Source organism: Cloeon dipterum, chromosome X (genome assembly GCF_949628265.1).
Source record: "Cloeon dipterum chromosome X, ieCloDipt1.1, whole genome shotgun sequence".
Taxonomy (NCBI): domain Eukaryota; kingdom Metazoa; phylum Arthropoda; class Insecta; order Ephemeroptera; family Baetidae; genus Cloeon; species Cloeon dipterum.
In genome coordinates this window covers 22,251,201-22,275,007 of record NC_088790.1, presented here as the reverse complement: position 1 = coordinate 22,275,007, position 23,807 = coordinate 22,251,201, and the positions used below count along the sequence as shown (strand labels likewise).

The window sequence follows — 23,807 nt, the reverse complement described above, 5'->3', positions numbered from 1 at the left end:
AATAAATAGTAAATTTATTTTGATTAAAAAAATTAATTCGAGCTTTCTAGTTGATTTATTGCCTCTTGCGAAGTATACCCATAATTGATATATTTTACCTCCACTGCAATAAAGAAAATTATTACTTTTATTTACAAGGAATCACCTATATATATACTCTTTTACATTGAAAATTTACATTCCAGCGCACTATATCCAGTTGTTAAAAAGATCGACGTTTTTAACTGACAAAGGTTTAAATCCATGCGAAATAAAAAAAGTCCTGGCTGTCAGTCGCAAAGTGCCGATCCATTTAGCGTTCGTCTCTTTTATAATTAATTTCGGTGGAAAGCCTGTCTGTTAAAAATTCATTTATCAAAGTTTGACCCGTTGGCGGCACTTAGGCGCGCGCATGCATATTTAACGAGTGTTTCGCCGGGCTAGCTAACGAGGAAATCCCTCCATTTCCATGCGCGCACATTTCATATCGGCGGGATTAAAAGCAGCCGGAAATACAAACGTAAAGCAGCAGCAGCAGCGGCGGCGGCGGAATTCGGTGGGCATTAGTCTAAGCCTCTGGGGGCACTGTGAGTAACAGACGTCATATCTCTCTTTCCCTCGTGTCTTGTTTCAGAATCTCAAGAACCAAATTATGACCACCAACCTGTGGGTGGAGCAGGTACGTATCTCCGGCCGCTCCAATTTTTTTTGCCTTTCGCGAACCATTCCGGCTGGCAGCAGTAGTTATTCCGCATTTCGCGCCTGGCCGCGAGGGAATGCTAATGCCTCCCTTAGTGCTCAGGCATTTGTGTAATCCGTCGGGTTTAGAGCCTCCCGGCATTTAATTCCTCTTCGGGCCCAAGATGGTGATCAATTCTCAGATAAACGGCCGCACTGCCACTTTGCGTGCACGGGCAGGTGATAAAACTGACAAGGCCTTCTTCGTTTTCATTCACGCCACTCGCAATTTCAGTATTTTCTAATGGCTTCTCTTCTATTTAATTTCTGTAGAATTGTGTATGGTATTTTTAATTATAGAGGAAAAATGAAAATGAAAATCTCAAAACTTGGTTGTTAATATCCCTCTATTAATAATTATTTTCAAAGATGTTAAATTTCTGGATTACTTTGGATCTTTCATCCAGTTGGGGATTAAATATACGTAATCAGAATGGAAATGCTTGAAACTTAATTATGGAAGACGGGGCTTCTTAATAAAATGATTTTATTTCATATTTTTATTTTCACAGCCTGATTTTTTAACGATTTTATTCAAGTTTATTTTTATTTCCCCCAATGAAATGAAATTAACTGAAAATCAACTCTGAATAAACGTCGTCATAAAACTTTATAAAACCTATTCCACGTTGCCAAGGCAGACAGACCATTGCCGTGTTGATGAAAAACTTTTGGGCTGGTGTAAAACTTCCCTGCTTATAACTTGAAATAAAATTCTTACGTTTATATTCTTCCCAAAGTGCCATTTGGCATCTGCTGCCAGCCGGCCGCCGCGACCTGCATATTTTTTGCCGGCCGTTTCTTTCATTGCGGCGACAGAAGCAAATTGGAAAGTGCACTTTTGGCAAGCGGCCGCGTGTGTTTGCAGAGCTGGTACGACTACAAGCTGACGTGGGACCCGCGCGAGTACGGTGGCGTCGAGATGCTGCATGTGCCCTCGGACCACATTTGGCGCCCCGACATCGTGCTCTACAACAAGTAAAAAGCCTCGCCGCGCCACCTGATTTACGAGAAGCGCGCGCTTCCTTCGCCTCAGATAACGCCAGATTAATGGGCCAAGATGAGACGCACGCAAACGCGCCCGCCCGTGCACCCTCGCTTCCGAAACCCGCCTCCACGCCGCTTCTGCGAATTAGCTCATTTTTTGCCATTTTTCTCTGTTTTAAAAATTACTCCAAAACTTTCTCAGCCAATTTATTTTTTTCTTTTCTTCTTTCTTTGTTTATGTTTATAGTTTTTTTTATGCATTCGATATTTCATCATTGAAGAATAAAATTACAATAATTAGTTTGGTGCTTCTAGCCAACTTTGCTGAGTTATTAACTTTTTTAGTTTATATTCTTGTTCTGAAACATGACGTGACCAATTCTTCATAAAGGTTTCATGAAAGACATCAATTTTTGAGATACTGTTATAAAGTTACATTTAAAGCGATTTCATAAGATTCTACTCTTTAGTCAAAGACCAATTTATTTTATAAAAAAATCGAGTAACATAAAATTTAATATGATTTGTTTGTGATTTGATTTAAAATAAACTCTATGTGAGTTATTAAATTTCATGAATTCAATATGTAAACAAGTTGAGGAGCTTCATAGGAGATGTGATATAAATTTGAAGCCGAGTTTTGAATGAGTTTTTGTTCAATCCTGATGATATTTTTAAATATATAGTATACCTTTTTACTCAGATAGCAACCTTTTTGGCTAGAAACATAATAAATAACTTATTTATGTTCAAGATCTGAAGTTTCTGAGCTTACTAAACGACAATCTGCATCATTTTTTTTACTTCGCGAGATAAATAACTATCTATTTTTAATTTCAAAGGCCCCCTGACTTTTTGTTATTTAAAAAATACTGCACGTTAATTAAAATCCGCTTGCTAGGATCAATTAATTGGCGGTTGCCGACAATTCAGTGCGAACAAGCGTTTTCAAACTTCATAGTGCCGACAAAAGTTCGCCATCAGGACCTTTAACGAATTAACAATGACAGTGGTAGAAATTGTTAGCAAATCTACAAATATTTGTAAGCTCTTGAATATATATTAAATTTTTGCGTGCAGTATAATAAAAGTACAAATTAATTACTGTGGAAAAATTCCGAATTTTATTCTTAAATGCAAAAATTGACAAATCGATTGAATTGTTTAAACTAAAATCATCTCAACCCTATATAAATAACACTTGGATTGAACAAAAACTTTAATTTTAAATTACTTCTTGAGATTTTGATCGTATATTTACAAAACTCTGTAAATCAGTTAGATATCAAACCAAAATATTTTGAACATGATACCCATTAGGTCACTCTACACGAATACAATAAGATAGCTTCTTGTCAAATCATAGAACCTGTTCCTAGAAAGAAAGAAAGAAATATTTTTGTTCTTTGTAAAATTTTAGTTCTTTGGTCTGTAGATAGTTTGGAGTTTTTATAGTCTGGCAAGCTCTGGCAATAGTTTATTTTGATTTTGTAAGAGTTGCTTTTAATTTATCGTTTTGTTGTAAGTTGGTGCTAGCGGAAAAGCGACTCAACAGCGCACGAGTCGATCATCAATCAGCCGGAGCGAGCAAAGCGTCGGCGTCACCTTTCGCAAATTGTCCGCGCCGTCACCTCTCGCGCATTCTCCTAAAAAAATACGAGCAGTCCATAAAAATCAGCCTGGCGCATAAGTGTGTCGCTGAAATATGTTTTTTCCGCGCCATGAGTAAAACTAATAAAAAAAGCGAAGCGAGAAACATTTACGAGCAAAAAAGAGGCGGGTGGGCGAAGGGAAGAATGTATCGAGCGCCGCGCGCGCGAGTGGGCATCAAGAAGTGCAGTGCAGTGCTCGCCAAATTTAGACACAAACGCGCGTCGGGCCTAATTTAGAAAGAGGCGAAGGGTTGCACTCTCCTTTCTCTGTCCCCCTCCGCCTTTTATTAAAGCCGGGCCCGTTTCATCTGGACTTATCTGAGCGCGCCAAAATTACTCTCGGGACAAACTCACCATACGCACATTGTTTGCTTTACCCCAGTGACAAAAAGCAAGGCTCCTTTATCTCGATTTTATTGCTTTCTGTAAAACGCTTTCTTTCGTTGACAATCCACTTTTTTCCAAGATTTTTCTTTTCAATATTTCCTATTTATTTAAAAAAGAGGAAAAAATTTAAAATGGGTGTGTTTAAAATACTAAATTAATTGATAATATTTTTGGGTGAATGCATATTTAAATTAGTCTTTCAGAAAAATACCTAAAAACGAAGTTTTCTCAAAATCTGAATAAATATTTCTTAATCTTGACAGTGTTCAATGGACCAAAGGCTTGAAAATATGTAAAAAAAAGTTCAAAATTTAACTTCTCAGATCCTGGAATTCGAGAAATTTTTGGCAAAGAACATTTTTCTTCGCTCTTCAGTATTTATAGGAATTTCGAAATAATTGCTGCAGTAAAAAAATCAAGTAAAATTATATAAAATGAAAAGAAATAACCATCACAAACAATTGCAAAAGTGGTAATTTTATTTCTAGATTTTTAACTTATGAGTCAACTCAACCTTGAAATCATATTTCACCTATAAAATTCCTCTTCCTAAACTTCTTGAGACTTTAAGGCTTTTTGATCCTTCCAAATCAGTGTGTGCAAAGTTTCGCCGTGAGAGGAAACTAACTAATCCGACGTCTCGATGCAAATTGGCAGTGCCGACGGAAACTTTGAAGTGACCCTGGCGACGAAAGCCACTCTCAACTATACAGGCCGGGTGGAATGGAAGCCGCCGGCCATCTACAAGAGCTCGTGCGAAATCGACGTCGAGTACTTCCCGTTCGACGAGCAGACGTGCGTCATGAAGTTTGGCAGTTGGACGTACGACGGCTTCCAGGTGGGTCCGCCCAAATCCCTACTAACAACGAAAAAATGTCAAGAGAGACGCCAAAAAATAGATGAAAAAAAATCGACAGCTGCCTCACTTGATGAGCTGGAAATATTTTCCTCCGTACTGACGGCTTTGGTCTTTTGCAGGTCGACCTGAGGCACATCGACGAGGTGAAAGGGTCAAATGTGGTCGAGATCGGAGTGGATCTTTCAGAGTTCTACACCTCGGTTGAGTGGGACATTTTGGAAGTACCTGCAGTGAGGTAAATAAGAAAGTTACTCTTTTTTTATAAACTGTAAAAAATATATAATTTTTTCTATTAATTTTCTATTAAATCTTTTTTCATTGTGATTTTATTATTTAAAATGGGATATACTGATTTACTTCGTAGTTTTTAAGAATAATACTGGTAGGGAGATATTGAGCTTAATTATTCATTTAAATCTCACTGCTAGTTGTCGCGATTGTCGATATTTACATCACTACGTTCCGCAGTTTTGGTGCTCTGATATATTTATAATTTAAAATTCATAATTCACATAATCAGAGAATGCTTTTCTCCAACAGAAACGAGAAGTTCTACACGTGCTGCGACGAGCCGTACCTGGATATCACGTTCAACATCACGATGCGCCGGAAAACGCTGTTCTACACGGTGAACCTCATCATCCCTTGCATGGGAATTTCCTTCCTAACGGTGCTCGTCTTCTATCTTCCCTCCGATAGCGGCGAGAAGGTAACTCTTGCTGCCCAAGCGCAGGCCGAGCCAATCAAAACGTCACTTTGGCCGAAAAATTAAGTTATTTAGCCTGTCCGGTTGAAGCACCTGTCAGCCAAGATAAACAAGCTTCACGCGGGGCAAGCGGCCCGTTTATTCCGATTTTCGAGTTGCCTGCAACACGGCTGATTCTCATTCAAATCGTATTCATATTTTGGCACCTCCGAGAGAAGCGAGGGCAAGATTTTTTTATCACCCGAGAAAGAACGACGACAAGTGCAGAGTCATTTGCATGAGGCGTGTTGAGCAAATTGGTTATTCTTACCAAGCTGCGAGGAAACGAGGGAGGAAATTCAAGAGTCGAAAATAAACTTCAGATGGTTTTATGATGATCGTGAATCTCCCCCGGAATAAAATAAGACGAAACTAATATTTCCTGCGAGTATCAATCTGAATAAAAAAATGCTGCAGTTTGGGGGGTCGTTTCATCCCCATTTACGAGTATACGTGTCGCAGCCTGCTGCTGCTGTTGTATGGATGAAGTTCGATGGGGCGAAAAGGGGTGCAGCGGAAAAGCAGGGAGAACGTCGCATTCAGCCTTGCCTTGCCGCCGCTGCCGCCGCCGCTTTGGCGCATTTTACGCCAGAGCTGCAGCTACTGCCCGATGCAAACAGATCGAACACACGCCGGCCTCTCTCGTGAAATTTAATCACGCAAATTTCGAGAAACAATTCAATTAGCCCTTAATCTCATTTGACTAATGCCATGTCTGTCTGCGTGTGGTCTCTGCCCGCCAGGTCAGCCTGTCCATTTCCATTTTGCTCTCCCTGACTGTGTTCTTCTTGCTGCTCGCCGAGATCATCCCCCCGACCAGTCTGGTCGTGCCGCTGCTAGGCAAATTCGTGCTTTTCACAATGATCCTCGACACTTTCAGGTAAAAATGATAATATTGTAAAATGCCTATCAAGTACGAAAAATTTATTTTATTTCAAATATAAAAAAAAAATCTGGAAAATTTTCCAATTTAAATATCAAAATTTACTTTGATAATACTTTTCAAACTGAAAGATATTTTAGATATGTGTTGTTTTGACACTTGAACGAATTGTTAATTGGTTCACATCTTTTCTTCTTTTGATTGGAATAAAAAATTATTTTATAAAAATTTAATTATGATTAAAATTACAATAAGACTAAATTCATGTATTGTTTCCAGTATATGCGTGACAGTGGTGGTGCTGAACGTGCACTTCCGATCTCCGCAGACGCACACAATGGCCCCCTGGGTCAAACGGGTCTTCATCCACATTCTGCCGCGGCTGCTGGTGATGCGTCGGCCGCAGTACACCATTGACAAAAGAGGGTGCGCGTTCGTTTTCTTTTGCCGCCCTCTCTCCGCCCCCGCTCATAGGGCGCGCGACAAAAAAGAGCCCCCATTGTCAGCCGCAAGAGCGCCAAATGAAGAAGTCTCTTGAAAAGTGATCCTGCGAGGACGCGCGTCCACTTGGCCCGCTCGTGCATGCAAAGCCACTCTGCGCTTCTTTTCTATACTATATAATACGGCTTTATTGTCATGCGCGCGAAAGAGAAAAAATAACAGGCTTTCGCTCTCCCCTCGATGCAGGCATTATGCTTCAAGAGGGATTTGCTCTTGACCGGAAAATGATTATTTCAAGGAGTTGGGATAGGGATCGCATCCCAGTTTCCAGTTATTGATCAGATCAAGATAATGCATTTTTCCCTCTTAACTGTTGCACAATGAACGTGAAGTGCGAGGGTCTTGGTGTTTTAATTGGATTTGAAGAAAGGGAGAACCAGAAAGAGAAAATAGCTTTTTTTAAATGTTTCATTTGATTGTCAAAAATTCAATTAAATCCGCTGATATTTTGTGATGATAGTTGGGAAATTAAAATTAAAAATATTTTGAAAGTATGTCTGAAGCAAATTTTTCAATCAATTTAATTCGGTACTGTTTCTCCAAAACATGTAATAATTTATTATTTCTTTTTAACACATTTGATAGATACATTAATTATCAAGTTTCAAACATTTTCTTTTCAACTATGGTTAAATTGCAGTTTATATTTTTTAAGATTAAGATTTTATAGATTAAAAATGCAAAAATTTTAAAATTAAAAAATGGGAAATTACTTGCTCAATTTTTTTATCTAATCAGTTCACAATGCCACTAATTATATCCAAATCTCTATATGCACTCAAAGGTACAAAATGCAGCTCCATTTTATCAGCCAGCATCCATATTTTTTGGCAAATTTTTTACTTCCTCAAAAAGGCAGGAAAGAAGCGCACGTTAGCAACAAAAATCGCCGGAGGTCACGCGTCTGGCAGGATCTAATTTTTCACGTCGGGTGTGTGTGTATGTGTGTTGCAGATTTTCGCACCACCGTGTGATGGTGCGAACGTGCAACGGCCTCGAGCTGCGCGACCCGTCCATGTACGCGGGCAGCAGTGCCGCGGCCCTGCATGAGCTAGGCGTGCCCGCCGAAATGCCCCTCTACCCGCCCCCGCCCCACGACTACAACAGGTACACTTATTTTCTTCTCCTTTCACATCAATCGACAGCAAAAAAACACGCCGACTGCATGGTGAAAATGAGTTAGGGTTGCCAAGCCCGTCAACGAGGAGAATATGATAAAATATGTTTGAGGGCCTTTGATGTGGACGATCGTCCCCATTTTATAGTGCAAAATATTTGAGAGAACTCTACTATTCGGGTCAATAATGAATTAAATGAGGGGAATTATTTTTGGGTTTAGTATGTGGTTGATTGCTGGTTGAATTTAGTGCAATGATTTACTAATGCAACTATTACAAATTGAAATATGACCAAAAGAAACATTAATACAAAAAAGATTTTTCTCAATTTTCTCGAAAATAAAAATTACGAAAAAAAAGTGAGTGCTCCTCGCCGTGAGTGTCCTACGAGGAGAATTCTCCTGTTAGCTAGTTCAATAACGATTTTCAAACAGCATCAAATTAAGTACAAAATAATTTTTGAAAAATTCTGTCATCACTTGGGGAAATTAGAAATAATTACCGTACACTTTGTAAGATAAATTAAATACAAGAATGATTTTTATTTAAATATTTTTAATAATCGATCTACATTTATAAAAATGGTGACGTGATTGCTACAAGGGCCTTAAACAATTTTCACCACATTTGTTATCGAGCCCAATTTCCCCTCCTTTACACGAATCCGTGTTTGGACACTCTGCCAAACACTCCCTTTTTGTGAAATTCCCTTCAAATCACGTCACCCCTTGTCCCTTTTCCTCCGGCTATGTGTGGCAGCCCTAACATAAATTAGCAGGGAAAACTGATGAATGTGTTGTGTGTGTTTGTTTGCCAAAATCTGGGGGCATCAAAAGGTTTCCCCAGGGGACCAACCCTTTCTTTTTCCTCCTCTTCTTGCCTGAGCGATTGTTCCGGACAAGTGTGTACATGTGTGTTGTTGTGTTTGGTCGGTTTTGTTTGCCTGCTTTCTCTCTGCTCGGCTGGCAGCAAAGTTGTCTATTTAACTATTCAGAACGAGTTACACTATGCCACCGTTTGCATAGGAAAACGTCGGCTTTAATTGTTATTATTGCGTTGTTGCTGTAGGAAAACATGGTGGTTGGAATTTCCATTTAATATTTCACGGCGGAGAATTCGCTCAATCTCTCGTTGGATTCTTCGGCATGCATTATATTTCCCGGGAAAGCCGCACAGGTGGCTTATTCGTATTTGCGAAAATAACTCCACCGTGAAAGAAAAATTTCTCCGCTGGGAGAAGCGTACAGTATATATACACACACACGTAAATTCTGCCTCTGTCAGACGGAAAATTGGGTTTTTATTCCGAGTTAAACGCTTTCCGCGCGCACACACATTGGGGTTAAGGTGCAAAGAGCGAGCCTGTGTACGCACCGAACACCGAATTTCAATTACGACGCGTCAGCCTTTGAAAAGCGATTATCGACCTTATTGCCGGCTGGCTTGTTTTTGCATCACACGCCTCACGCGTCGCTGGCTTTTACGATATGCCTCCACCAAGCATAAAGCACATACATAATACAAAAATGAATAATTCTAATCCCGGCGTAGAGCCATCTTCGAGGCTCATTTCTCTCAAGACTAAGGGCCGAAACAATTTGTCAGTGAACGGAACAAGACGCGATTTCTCACTGCCCCGGTCGTGCGGGTTGCATTTCCCCTTTTCTCCGAGTGTGATTGCTGCTTTCGGGGGGAAATGTCCGATCTTGTCTGCGGATGAAAAATGGCCACAAATTAGCGATTAATTAATCATCCAGCCCCTTTCGGGAAGGGGCCGACCAGCGGATAAGCAGCAGGCCAGAACGGGGTAACGTCTTCTTGATACGCTCGCCGCCGCCGCCGCAATAAAGATCTTTATCACTTAAGAGCTCAATTTCCTCCAGCCGCTTCTTTGCTTTTAATATTTCACGAGCAGGCAGGCAGTCAGCCCGAAGAGCGTGTGTGTGTGTGAATGAAAAAAGAGAGAGACCCGCATGGAGCAGGGAAAAATTGCGCTGTTGGATGGGAAATTACTGCGAGTGACGTGCCTCAAAGAAAAACTGAGCCAAATTTCCTGGCAGCACGCGAAATTGTTATGGAATTTCGCTCGCCGGCCGCTAGCTGCTTTGACATCAAAAGATTTCCCTCGAAAACCAGTCTGCCGTGTATATTACCAAACCCCAGAAAAGCAATATTCAACAGCCATAGCTGTCACTTTCGATGTTCATTTATTTGAGAGGTCGATCGAAATTCTGACACTTTTTTACACTGCATGAACTTGTTTTTCATCAAATGGGAATCAGATGTTAATATTAAAAGACAGTCGAAGATAAAGTTTTCCCTTTGCTAATATAAACACGACTGTTAATGAATGCAGTGTTTTTTTAGCCTCGTCAGGAGAAGTTTTCTTGATCAAGACGGTAATTTAATCAATAAATTGGAAGAAAAAATAGGGCAAAAGCTAGTGGCGACTGGTTGGGAGCGAGCTAGTATTCTTTTCACTGGCTGTCAAGATTAGTTTGACCCACAGCAGGAACTGGCTGATGAAATTCCAGGCACGTCTTTTCGCTTCCACCAACTTTTGCACCCGGCGTCTTTCCCCCTGCTCCTCTCATTCGCCGTGGCAGATCATAAAAAGATGCCACGTCGTCCTCTCTAGCAGTCGGCGTGTTTGTACGTTTGCTATAGTTCAATGTAATGTTGTGTAGTTTTAACGAAAAAAGCTGCAGGCATGGAGCATGCATTGGTGTTTTATTTCAATGGAGCGCACTCGGTGTTGTATCAATTAGCCCTCGTTGCGAGGCGCATGTATATTCGCCGACGGGAAACCAGGAATTTCCTCCCTCTGATATACGTATTTTGTTGGTCGAGAAAACGCAATTTGCTCTCTTTTTCGAGTGAATAAAACGGTTTTAGCAGAATTAGGTTTACGTCTGCTCGAGAAGTTTTATTGCCGCGGGCCAGAACGGGACGCTGCCGCGCCTTCGCGTATCATAAAAATAAAATATTATGTGGCAGCCTTTCATGGGGTGCGAAATTCTATTTAATACACACACACACACTGCTGGGAATGCATCGCAAGGGATGATGTGTCTAGGGTTGGCTTTAAATGCGGCACGCAGATGCTCTAATTGGCGGGGCGACCCCATTTGATTAACACCCTGCAAACCGGACACCCTAATCTTGAGTGAAAGACTCTCGCATGCATGCTAATTTAGATTTCAAAGGATTTTTTACTCATTTCTAAATTTTACTCCGCAATTTCGCATAAGAAAAATAATTTAACACAATTTTAATTACGAAAAATACATTAGGTTATATTAGAGAATTTGTTAATGAATTTGAAACATGACGTTTTCATTGTATTTTTAATATCATTGTGCCTCAAAACTCGCAAATTTATTTATTTATTTTTATTTATTGAAGCAATTTCTGGTTTCCCTGAATGTGGATGTTGTTCAGTCAGTGTTGGATTCTCTGAATGTGTTGTTGGGATCGAATTGGCGCCGAGTTGAAATAAAGTGTCCTGCGTGCCACGCTGATCGTGCGGTCGAGCAGCGTTGTTACGTGGCCCTTTCTCAGGGACCTGTCGAGCTCGGCGTCGCAGGTGGAACCGCTGTGCCGGATCCACGGCACGCCGTCGCACGCACCCCTCGACGCGGAGAGCACCCCGGCCGCCGAGGAGCCCCTGCGGCCGCCGCCCCACTGGCATCTCTGTCCCGAGCTTCACAAGGCCATCGACGGCGTACGCTTCATCGCCGACCACACCAAGCGGGAGGAGGACTCCACGAGGGTGCGTATCCACTTTTTACTCTTTAACAAAATAGGAGTTTTTTTTTAACTTTTCTCACAAATGTTTTTTTGGAGGGAGTAGTGAAACATATGCTTATTTAATTCAGAGATTGGCGAAATCAATGCATTTTAACGTGCACAAAAGGACTATAGAAGCCCAATTTTTTTAGTCCAGTTTTGAAAGTTGCGAAATCTAAAGAATTAAACACTTTCATACTGCTGATTTTGTCACAGTAAAACAAATATATACACTTGAGTAATTAATATTCCAATGTTCGATGTATCAAAGTAAAGTATTTTTGACCTGTTAATTGAATTAAAATAAATTTACATTCACAATCGTGTCTTTTGTTAATTTAACACCAACATTGGTGTTCGTAATTAGATATATCCAAAAGTTAAATGGTTAAAATAATATATTAAATTGTGTTGCAATGAAACATTGAATTTCTATATGACTGTAGTGATATTATGTAATACAAAAACGTTGAAGGTGTTGCTTAAGAATTATGAATTTTTAGGGATTGTTTAATTTTGGAATTTGGACTCTGATGCTTTGGCATAAACAAAAACAAAAGTAGAGCACAAACATAAAAATGATAAATCACGCTCTCTCACGCGTTCATAAAGCTGATATATTGCAGCTCTCTCTCTCGCGCGCGCGCGCGTCTCGGAAGGTAAACAAATAGGCGTCAGGAAGGATCAAGCGGGCGGGCGTGCTTCGCTCGAGCGGTTTCAAATGAGTGAATGCGTTCGCTCTGAAAACAATTGGCGCAGAAAGAGTCGGGCGAATTACGCCAAAGACGGATTACCCCTTCCGCCAGATAAACAAATTACCGCCTTGGCTGCTGAGTGACAGCGCCGAGGCAAAGTTGCCCGAAAGTTCATTTGCATACATGCGAAAGGGCGAAGAAAGCTGCTCCCGAGTGTTTCGGGATTAAAAGACGTGACGAATCGCACCAAAACAAAGCGGCCTATGCTTAATCATCTTAGCTCTCGTCGCGTGACATGCACGTGAGGAATATATTTATGTCGACTTGTTAGGGCCCGAGAGGACGGCTCGGGGCTTCTTACTTTTTGCTTTTTGCCGCCACTCTGTCACTCGGCTCGCGCAAGAATAACACGCTTCTTCGTTTAGCCTTTGCAAAAAAGTTGGACCAAAAGAAAGTTTCGTTCTTTGTGTTTGCTGGCCGATTTCAGGTCTTATCAACAGTATGCCCGAGTGAGGACTGGATTTTCCAAAGCAACTTTGTCTTTCGACGAAGGACAGATGTCGAGACACGTGCGGCTCACTATCGTTTTGATGCTTTGAGACCAAACTCACAAAAAGCTGGATAGGGGAAGAAACTTTAAATAAGATTTTCGCTGTCACAAGGATCCAATCTGGACACTTTGTTGTTTTTGACGGAGTTTGAAAAGGTTGGGTTGCTCTGGAAGTCTTTGTGGACCAGTATTTCATTCGATTGATGTTCAAGTAGGTCAATCATTTTTAATTCAAATGATTAGGTTGAATACAACATAATTTAAATTGTAATTTCCTTTTTAATATTCCTGTTGAATATATGAGAAGAGTGCCTATATCAAAATTTTTATAGAAAGAAACTTGCCAAAATTTTACCGACAAAAAAGCAAGCAGGCATTTGCAAAAGAGAGATGGTTTTTTATGGTCCATTCAACTCATCCAAAATTAAAAATATTCGCACCTGCCTCGGCCGTAAAAGCAATAAAATTATAGTTTGAAAACGATTTCTCCCCTCTTGATATTGACCTACTTATGAATTTTGAAAATATTATTTGCCATCAAAGGCTAGACTGTTTTATCAAACCCCCTTGCCGCAAGACTGTTTAATTGCCTAGCTCGACTTGGTTTGCACAAATTACTGGTGCGCCCAGGTCCAGGGTACATTAGTCGGAATAAAATTTACTCGGCGCGATTAGGGCGTGCGCCGTAAAATGGCAAGATTGCCGGGCCGGCAGCTTAATGACTCTAATCAAGGTAGGCTCGTTAAACGAAACAATGATTGCTCGGCCGGAAAATTAGGCGCTGCTACAAGTTTTTAATGGGCAAATGGCCTAATTCCGCCTGCAAACTCGGGCCAGTCGACGAAATTTGACTAATGCCGCGGCTTGCAATTAACCCTGTGCCGAGATAATTGGATTAGTCGCGGCAGAATTTGCATGCGTTCTTCCGCTTTTTGTTTTCATAATAGTGGAAGAAAGTTCCAAAATTTTCCGGGTCGGGGGTCTTTCTTAATTGTCCCGAGTTTTAATTGGAAAAATAGGGCGAGCGCCGCGCATGGGGGGGAAAAAGGACCGCTTTTTGCTCGCAGCGCTAATGTCTAATTTTAATATCAAATGAGCGAACATACTTCTTGCATAATCTGCATAGCTTCCGCTCCATTTAGCCGACAAAGCAAGGTGCGGGAACTGCGAGAATGCAGCATCCCGCAGGACTTTTTGCGGCCGCTTTGGCAGCCCCAGAGCGACTCCTCGTAAATTTCTCGGGTAGCCCGGGGATCAAAACAAATTCGGTTGCTCGCGTGGCCACGTGCTGTATTGGAACGATTCCATTCGGGGGAAAAAGGAGGTCGGTTTCCCGCCTTTCTCCTCGCCCGGCCAGCTCTCGAGTCTCGAGAAGAGCGAGCGGTTTGATTGCTCAGCCGCCTTCCTTCCTCGGACCCGATAAGCGGATGGATAAAATATCGCGCTCGCAGCCGCAGTTATTGATGGCCCGCTATCAGGCTCTGCTTCCGTTCGGTGACACGAAATGACTGCACATCATCAGCGAAATCACCCCCCGGGGCGGCGGCAAAAATTGCAGTGTGCGAGGTGCCGACGCCGCACTTGCCCTCCGCCATTGTTTACGCAAGACGACACTCGGCGCCAAATTGCTGAGCACGCTTTTACATCGTACATCAGTTGATGCTACATTTTAATGTGTTCATCATTAAATTTCTAGTTTATCTAAATTGTGGAGTAGAATAAAAGTTTACCACACTGAGTTTCAATTTAAAAATTTATAAATAGAGTTAATAAATTATTAAGAAACTAAACAAACAATTTCATTCACGTGGTAGCGCAATTTTTATATATGTAGTGTGAAGCGAGCTGCAGAGCATTTTTTCCGATTGCGTCCATTATTTAACCTAATGTGAGTGTTTTACTTGTAACTACGCTCAACGCTCAAGTGCCAAGTTTAGTTCATCTCGCAGCAGGCAATGTTCTCAACCCATTTCTCACGCCACCGGCTTCATCTGCATGCGCTGCAGCAACAAACGGAAATCTGAATGCAGGACGAGACGAAATTCCGCAGCAGCTCGCAGGTGCATTAAACAAGGCGCTCGTTTCATTTCCGGCTAATCTCCATAAAAACGCAATTACGGCGGCGGCAAATTGCATCAGCGCCACTTGGCAAGACGAGCTGTCAACTAACTAGATTTGAGTCGAGTTTGCCGCAGTTGCCCCGAGATTGACGCTGTGACTCGGCAGAATTATTCAATATTCGCTGGGCAACTCAATTTTACGCTGATTTCCCCCGGAAAATAAGGCCGAGCGTGTGTGCTTTATGTCGTCGGGTCACCGCTTTTGGGGTCGGAAAGTGTGCAGTCAGCGAATCGCTCGCGGACAAATTGCACTAGGCGCATATTTCGGTCCGACTTATTAGGTTCTGCGACGCAAATCTCTTGGCCAGCACGCAGACAGATCGCCGCACGTCTGGATAACGCGATTGAAGCTGACCAAGACGTTGGCAATCCTCTTCTTCAGACAAGAAAAATCGACTCTGTCGGGGAGGTGGACTTCTCGGATTAGCTCAGGCTCGGAGAACGTCGATCGCATGACAACCTTGGTAATTTAGCAGAGTACCACGGACGTAATTTTTTATTGGCTATTCTCTTGTCCCTTTCCGGAATATAAAAATTAACATTGAGCGTTTTAAAATTATTGGGAATCCTGGTTCACTTACAAAATGGCAAGACTATGATTTCTTAAATGAGTTGCTTTTTTAAGATTTAACTGCATTCATTCAACTGAAGGTTAACCAGATCTTTAAGACCTCTGAAACTGACCCAGCAGATGGTTATTTATTGGCAGAAATATTTTCACCAGACCACCAGATTTTGCCTGTTCTGTTGTTCATTTTTAATACAGAACCATCTTCTGTTAATATCCAAAAATTGGGGGTTGCTCGTTGATTAACAAAATCTAAAATCCTATAGGAGATCTTAGCATCGCGTTTTACTTTTCCTTTTTAAGCTGAAACAAATAAATGTGCTCAGCTGCGTCTGCTAATTAATTGCTGCGAGCTCGAATAAATTAATTACAGTGTACGATCCCATCTAACACAATTAGAATGCGTGCGGAACGCCCTCGCTTCTGTTCGGTCGTGCCCCCGCCGCGCGTTCCATGGCAAATACACTCTGCTCTCAGGGCTTCACGTTTCTCAGCCTGACTCACTTACGTGCTCCAGACCCATAAATCCCCATTTATCGTGCGCCGACGCCTATGCATGTAGCAGCATTATGTTATGTACCTAGAGAAGCATTCTTGTCAGTCGGCCTGGCGGGCGATACAGGTTGCATAAATCTCTCATTGGCCTCGCCTGCTCCAGGCGAGCGAGCGAGTGAGCCCGCCCGAGATTTATTGCCATGCACGTTTGCCTTTTGACAAAATCCTCCACGACGATAATGCTGCCAGTGACGATTCACTTAGCTCGTGGACATTCAATTTGGGCTCAGAGAATGGCGTCTTTGTTGCTGATCGCAGCATGCGACTAAATTAAACCAGAACAGTTCTACCGCAATGCGAAAAGTCCATAACAATTGCATTGTGATTTATTGTTAGAGAACATGTACGTACGTCGAAAAAATATAATACAGTTCTATATTATAGTACATATGTAGTTGGAAATCCTGAAAATCGGCATGGTTAAATGTCAATAACCACTGAAACGAGAACGGCTGCATCACTATTCAGAATAAAAAATATGCTTCGTTTTATGAGGAATGATACTACAAAAGCCTGGAAAATGCTTGTTGCCAATGCATAACCTCGCCCCTTAGGATTCAGTTAAAGCCTTAATTGACCTAAGAAGCGCTGTAATTTTTTGAGAAAATTGGCTAGACAGTTACCGTACGTGCTTTTCAAATGGTAATGGCTGTCTCCTTACTTGAAATCCGATTTTATTTCAAAATCAAGAGTTTCCCTAATGAGTGGCATACACCGTTGGATAGATCTCGACGAGATGAATCGGAATATGCCAAGAAAATATATTCAAGCACTGTAAATTTTGGAGAAAATTGGCAAAATTTACATTATTACTGTAGGAAGGTCCTTTTTTATTATTGCAAATTGTTGAACAAATTGTTTATGGCATCCAACAATTCAAATAATTTTCAATTGTTGCCCAGTATCATTCCACTTTAATCATGCCAAACGCAGTCTAATAATAACAATCAGATTTATCAATAGAGCTAACAAGGGAATGTCGGTTCCTGTGACTACCTTCCTTACCTTTTACAGTAATTGTCGGATACTACTTTATTTCTCATGCCATTTAAGCAATCGGCAAAAACAGCAATCGAGCGGAACAGAAATAGCGTGTTCTGAGCATCAGTGGCTTTAAAGTGGAACAGCACTGAAAAATTCTGAAAAATAAATTTCACCTTTACCTTACAAATATGCTGTGAAAATTGGGATAAAGATAGAGAGAGAGACTTTATCCAATCTGACATTTAAATTGATGAGAAAATTGGCTAAAAAGTTTGCATCTAATCAAGCGGCGAGCAATGTGTGGTGATTCCTAACTCCTACAAACGCCTCCTTATCGAAAAGCATGATTTATGGGCGCCAGAAGAGAAATTTACCCCATAATTTGCACACCGTTGGATAGATCGAGACGAGAGGATCGAAATCAAGCAAAATATCATTGACAATGCGTCGCATATTTCGATGATTTTGTCAAAATATGAAATTTAATTGTTACTCGGTCCTAATTTAATTTTTATTCACAATGTTGAGATAATTATTCAAACTGATAATTGTAGGCAACAACTCAAATTAAATTCATAATTGTTGCCAGTATCAACCCACTTTAAAACTGATGACGTCATAATGTACTGGCCAGTACTTGATGGTTAGTGCAGCAGCTGATTCCAAAATTTTATTACATAGGCACTTTGAATTTAAGTTTTTTCCGCAATTTTTATTCAAAATTCGTGCCCTACATATGGAACGATTCTATGCTAAGAAACGTGTGTTCGGAGGTGGCCTACACTCACATAAACATTCACTCTTGGCGTGCTCTTAAGCGAGAGGCACTTCTTGTTTTCTTTCCCCCACATTCGTCGTGCTGTTGCCGCGTTCACCGAGCCGGAAAAATCTGGCTCGAGTGGCAGCAAAAAAATAAATTCTTCTTTCACCTCATATATGCCGACAATTTGGCCTGAGTATCGCTCCCCGCGGGCCGATTCAATAGCAGAGCTATGCAACCTGCTTGCTGCGAGTGTCGTGCGCGTTGCATACTCGCTCCAACATCTGTTTGCATCTTGTTCGGGGGGTGGAGAATTCTCGTTGTAAATTGTAAGTCGAGCGACGGTGTCTGCTGCACGCACCCCTTGATAATCCATCCCGGCGGACAATATCGAGAAGAGGAGTCAATTGACAGCCGTGTTATTCTTGCCTGGCCATAACAACATATAAACTGGTTATCGACGGTTTTCTCCTTGGGCCTAAAAAAGCAACGGGAGAAAGAGAGAGCTCTCGACGGAGCTGTTGTTTTTCCTTCCTTCCTCTCTGCTACTTTATGTCGCGTGCTTTTTTATTCCGACCCACGCTCTTCACGGCGCAGCATGGCCGGCGTTTATTTCGCCGTTGGACGGGAATTATGATCTCCTGCAACTTCAATGAATTGTGAGATATTTTCTCTCTCCTTAAACGCCTGTGATCAAGTTGATGGAACGCGGGGAAAGTTTACGATGTATTAAATTTTCTCGTAAACAGAAATTACCGGTACTTGTCTGTTGCTGCGGTCATGAGACATCTCAAACAAACGTAAACGAACTGTTAGTTTTGTCATAGTATCCTTGCCGCAGAACAGAACTGTTCAAAATAGCGGTCGAAACTATATATTCATAAACTCAAAAAAGAATTAAATATTTGTTTGTTATTCAGTTTACGCAATCACAGTTAAAAATGCAACAAAAACTTTTTAAAATTCGCATTTTTTTCTAGGTCAATAATGCAAGCTGACCGCAGGATAGAATTGATCGTGTCATTTTACAAATAATTATTCTCAATCCTTAATGGACCGCATATTTCAAACCTCTTGAAAATCTTTTACACGCTTCAACTGTTTATTTTTTTGCAAATACTGGAATTGAATAAGCTTCCGAGGCTTCCAATAATTTTTAAAGAAGAAACGTGATTTTTCCAACAGCGAGAGAGCATGCTTAGTAGGACGTTTTTTCTATTACAATTTTAGCAGGAGTTTGAAAAAGATTGGGGGGCGAGCACCCCTTAAAACCTTCGGTTCGTCAAGGGAGGTCAATATGAGTTTAACGGTGTACAGTTTTAGAAATTCTAACGGTTGCAACCCGATATATGGAGGGGAAAATATTAACAAAAATTAAATTTTCTGTTTTGATTTTTGATTTTAAATATTTTTTATAGCAAAAGATAACACCACTGTGAAATTTTCATACAAAATCACACGTTCTTTGAGACAGCGTTCTATTTTACTATTTTTCTAAATTGGTTATTGACATAAAAGTCACGAAACAAACAAACAAACAAAAAATCAGAAAACGCTCCGCGATAGTAATTTTGAAGCTCATTAGTAGTCTCTCACGGTGAAACTTATGGCACACACTCTTTGACGCGAGTTCCGTGTGGTTTTTGCAGGTGAAAGAGGACTGGAAGTACGTGGCGATGGTGCTGGACCGGTTGTTCCTGTGGATTTTCACGCTGGCGGTGTTGGTCGGCACGGCGGGCATCATCCTGCAGGCGCCCACTCTGTACGACGACCGCATTCCGATCGACGTGCGCCTCTCGGAGATCGCATCGACCACAGCCAAGCCGCACATCGCCACCGGCCTATAGAGGACCAACTCTTCGACAGCGAATGTAAATTGTTTCACACACACACACACACACACTCACACCGACACACACACACACACACATACACTCACACACTGACACACATGCAGCAAGAAAAGTTTTTCTCAAGGGGAGAAGAACAAGACACGCATCCGTAGCTGGGTGTTGCGACGATGTTATATGAACGAGAACATTGGACGACACACTGACAGATTTATTCTTGCTCACTCTCAAACTTGTTATTCCTCTTGTTACTAACTATATTATTACGATATTGTATTTGCGACGAGATTTAGCGTGTCACATATCTTTGATTGTCTCTCTTTTGTAATAAAAATGGCGAAACTAAACAAAAGGCTTGTTCCTAACCCGCATGTCGGCATGCTCAGCTAAACCAACAGCTAAACGCAAACGCTAAACGCAAGAAGACGGACGCGGACCATATATTTATACATTGCTCTCGCCTTCCGAGAGAAGAGGTGGGCCGCCCGTCCGCTTTTTGTCAACGACCGCGCGCCACCATCCTTCCCTTTCTCCTTATCTTGCTCTTCATATCTCTCCAGCAGCAGCAACGGCGACGGCAGCTCTGTTTTTATTTCGTTTCTTACTTACACACGGGGGAGTCAAAAGCAGCGAAATATGCTTTTCTTCTTTTCTTCTCGGGCAGCTTTCCTCCGCTCCCCCAGCCGCAGCAGCAGCAGCAGCAGCAACGACGAATGTATGAGAATAACACGCGACTCGATGGATTTTACGCACCACGCGACACTGTGTACATACATTTATTCTTAGCCAGTGAGATTTATCCAACGATTTTTATCACGACCTGCTCTGCTATCTGGATGTACAAAAAGAGAAAAACAATATAAACACGAATCTGAATGTTTCGCTGCAGTTCTTTCATTCATCCAAGACAACTCTTTGTTTGTCCGTCCACTGAGGTTTCTCATAATAAAGAACAGAACAACAGGCGCAGCATCGCACTCACCTCGGGCGACAACGTCTTGCGCTGCTTTTACAGCCAGGTAAGGAAAGGGATCGGATTTCCAGCGCACGTGATTCAGATGGATTTCAAGACTTATAAAATAAATATAACCTCTTCAACTGACCCAGATTTATTTTCTCTCTGCTTTCAATAGAACAGAGGTCGTTTAGAAATAGTATAATACACAGGCAAGCTGCTAGATAGGTCATGAAAGATTAATTTTTTGTTCGAGATTAAATTACCCTGTCAAGTTTCAATCTTATTTATTTATTAGTTGCTGACTTCTTTTTTCTGTAAGAATAATACAGAGAGGGGGGCGGGGTGACCCGAAATCCCGTCTCATAAGCAGTGCAAATGCAAATACACGCAACTGAACAATATTTGCACGGAAAACGCCTGCGTCTGTTGTGTTTCTTTTGGCAAGAAGTGTTTATTTGATTTGCATGAGGCACTCACTTGGATTAAAGTTCCACGGCAGGGGCGAATCGTAAAGCTGCCGTGCCGGAGGCAGTAAAACGGCGTTCAGTCAGCATCAAAGGAACGCGCGATTTCAGCAGCTTTTACCTCCGTCGAGTCGCTCTGCAAATAAGACGCGCATTCGCAATAATAAAAAGCAGCGTGTCAGGTCGCATTCTGCGGGGCTGCAGGCGCCGCGGGGGAGCCGCTTTATGGACCCACTCGAATTATCCCCAAATTTGATGGCGGCCCGTAAAAGCAGGCACCCTCCTACCGACCGACGGCCTAATTTCGGATGCACTTTTGCACGGCAGCAGGCGAACCGAGGTAATTTGCTTTCCGTGTACGCCAGTCCGCAGGGATTGGACGGAATTTGTGGGTTGCGGTAATTATTTCGACGGGGACAATTATCCCCGCTAAGAGCCGCAGAGCTATAATTTGACAAAGAATTGTGAGATGCCGTGTTTCGATCCCAACATCGCGTGGACAAAGGTTCCTTCTGCTCTGCTTTACAGCAAGTTGTTAAATAAGAATTTAGCCCAAATTTTGCCTTGGAAATTATATGTTGCTATTTGTTGTGATGCGTTTCTGATTATTCTCTTATAATTTATCTTCATTTGTTTGCTCATAAAAGAGATTTCGATGAAAAAAACATCTAGAGAGAGAGATTGTAAAGACCTGTTAGTTGCTATGCACAAATATAAATTCAAAATGTGGCAAAGGAGCTGTTATTTAAATAAACAATTTTTTATTTAACTAAATTGTTAAAAAGAAAAAAAACATTTAAATTCTATTTTATTAAATAAACTTGATAATAAATAAATTATTATATTAACTTAAATTTAGTTGTAAATTTAAAATAAAACAAATGTTTTTTATAAGACAATTAATGTTTATACTAATAACATCAACGTATACATATTTAAAATTACGTTATAAATGTCATTTTTTTAAATTTATATGTTGCAAAAAGTAAAACGATCCGATATTTTAGATTCCTGTTCAATTTTACATTATTTTCCATTTTTCTTTTTTAGTATGTTTGAATTGTTTAAGTCTTAACTAGAATGACTAGAACGGTAGAATTGTATTTTATTCAAAATTCAAATTTCAAATATTTTGTTCTAGAAATAATAAAATATCAATTATACGCGTCCAAAAAACAATAAAAAGCAAAATACTTGGCACCAATAGCATTCAAAAGAAAAGCTCTCATTTTATTAAATCAGCCTTTGTAAAAACAGACTTTCCTTCTGCGGCGTTTAAACAGCTCTCCTAAAGAAAACGATGAGATCGAAACGCTTTTTAAATGTGCAAAAGTGCTTGGAATGTGAGAAAATGTGTACACTTGCAGAAAGGCGATACTATTGATCTGTTTGGTGCAGTCGGGCCGAGGAAAAAAAGAACACTTTCCAGCTCCTTTTCTTTAATATAACCGAGCAGACCATTTCGAGTTGGCCGGGGTCGAGGCGTGAAACGTGAGACGCTGCGAATATATTTCTGCTCCTCCTGCTGCTCTCCGAATTCCCGCACTCTATTGACAGGAAAAACAACAGAAATCAAACTTGCCGCTGACGTGTGCGTTTTCCGCGCGCGGAGGAGAGCACTCTGCTTCCTCGGCAAATACCGGGAACACTATTATTTCCCGCTCCTGAATCGCAAGATTATATTTTCTGCTCCTTTTGGCGTGTGTCAACAATTGCCTCAAATATGGATCCTTCCCTTAAACCCGCCGCTTTTATTTGTTTTCCTCTATTTTCTGCTTCAGCGGATGCACAATCGCTGTTCGTTTTCATTCCGAAATCAATCCGGAAAAAGTTTCGAGCAGGAGAAAAGTTTCAGGCTACGAGCGAGGAATGCGAAAGCAGCCTTTGCCTAGAAATTGCGTGCGGAAGGGTAATCTTTTCAATTTCCAGATTAGCCGGGAACAAAAGGGCACGTGTTTAGTGTCAAATCCTGCGGTGCGTGCGAGCTTGGCGTTTATTAAATTTTAATCCGAGCTCCGCCAACGTGTGATGCATTCGGCTGCACGCTGCTTGCCAAGCCCGGATCGTTTGTATTAATTATTCATTATCGAGCGAGGAGGCGCTGCCGGATGCGGCGCTAATTAGCCAAGAACGATACATTAATTTATCAGAGCTGTGCTTGTAAAATTTACGCGCAAAAAGGAGACCGTAAAATGTAAATTTTGAGTTCAGAATGTTTGTATATTCGATATTCAGCTCCCCTTTTTTGAGACCAATCGCAATCATTGCCTTTTATGATTAATAAAAGATTGAATTTATGAAAATGTGCCGGGAGAGGCCCCATCCAATCTCCGGTTTGGCACAGATTTTGGCTTCATTCAGCAAGGTTATTATTCTGGTATACTGCTCGTCTTCAGATTGAAGCTATTGAATATATTTTAATATCTATAAAAAATTTAAATCAAATAGAATTTTCTTAATAAAGGACGAAGATATTTTTCTCATTGAAGAGCATAATATTAAATTCCATGCTGGGAAAAATATTTCAAGGTCCTCTTTGAATATTTTCTTAATGGATTTTCAGTGATATGATGCAAGAGGCAGAATTCCCCTCATTGTTTGAAAACATATGGTTTCAAAACATCGAGAATTTAAAGATTTTCTTTTGAGAGGGATTTTCACAAGG

General features: G+C 41.1%; 1 protein-coding gene across 2 annotated transcripts in view; it reads left to right on the top strand.

Moving 5' to 3' along the window:
- Positions 1 to 20,584, top strand: part of LOC135945781 (acetylcholine receptor subunit alpha-like) — a 45,895-nt gene extending 25,311 nt beyond the window's left edge. The window contains exons 4-13 of one of the 2 annotated variants that reach the window (XM_065493654.1): positions 614 to 658; positions 1,586 to 1,695; positions 4,401 to 4,581; positions 4,722 to 4,837; positions 5,143 to 5,311; positions 6,091 to 6,227; positions 6,510 to 6,656; positions 7,686 to 7,838; positions 11,411 to 11,621; positions 19,520 to 20,584. In XM_065493654.1, the coding sequence (XP_065349726.1) occupies positions 614 to 658; positions 1,586 to 1,695; positions 4,401 to 4,581; positions 4,722 to 4,837; positions 5,143 to 5,311; positions 6,091 to 6,227; positions 6,510 to 6,656; positions 7,686 to 7,838; positions 11,411 to 11,621; positions 19,520 to 19,717 (1,467 nt within the window). In that variant the 3' untranslated portion in view covers positions 19,718 to 20,584. Of the gene's footprint in view, positions 1 to 613; positions 659 to 1,585; positions 1,696 to 4,400; positions 4,582 to 4,721; positions 4,838 to 5,142; positions 5,312 to 6,090; positions 6,228 to 6,509; positions 6,657 to 7,685; positions 7,839 to 11,386; positions 11,622 to 19,519 lie in introns of both variants that reach the window. The other variant, XM_065493653.1, reaches the window with a different exon arrangement.
- The last annotated feature ends 3,223 nt before the right edge of the window (positions 20,585 to 23,807 follow it).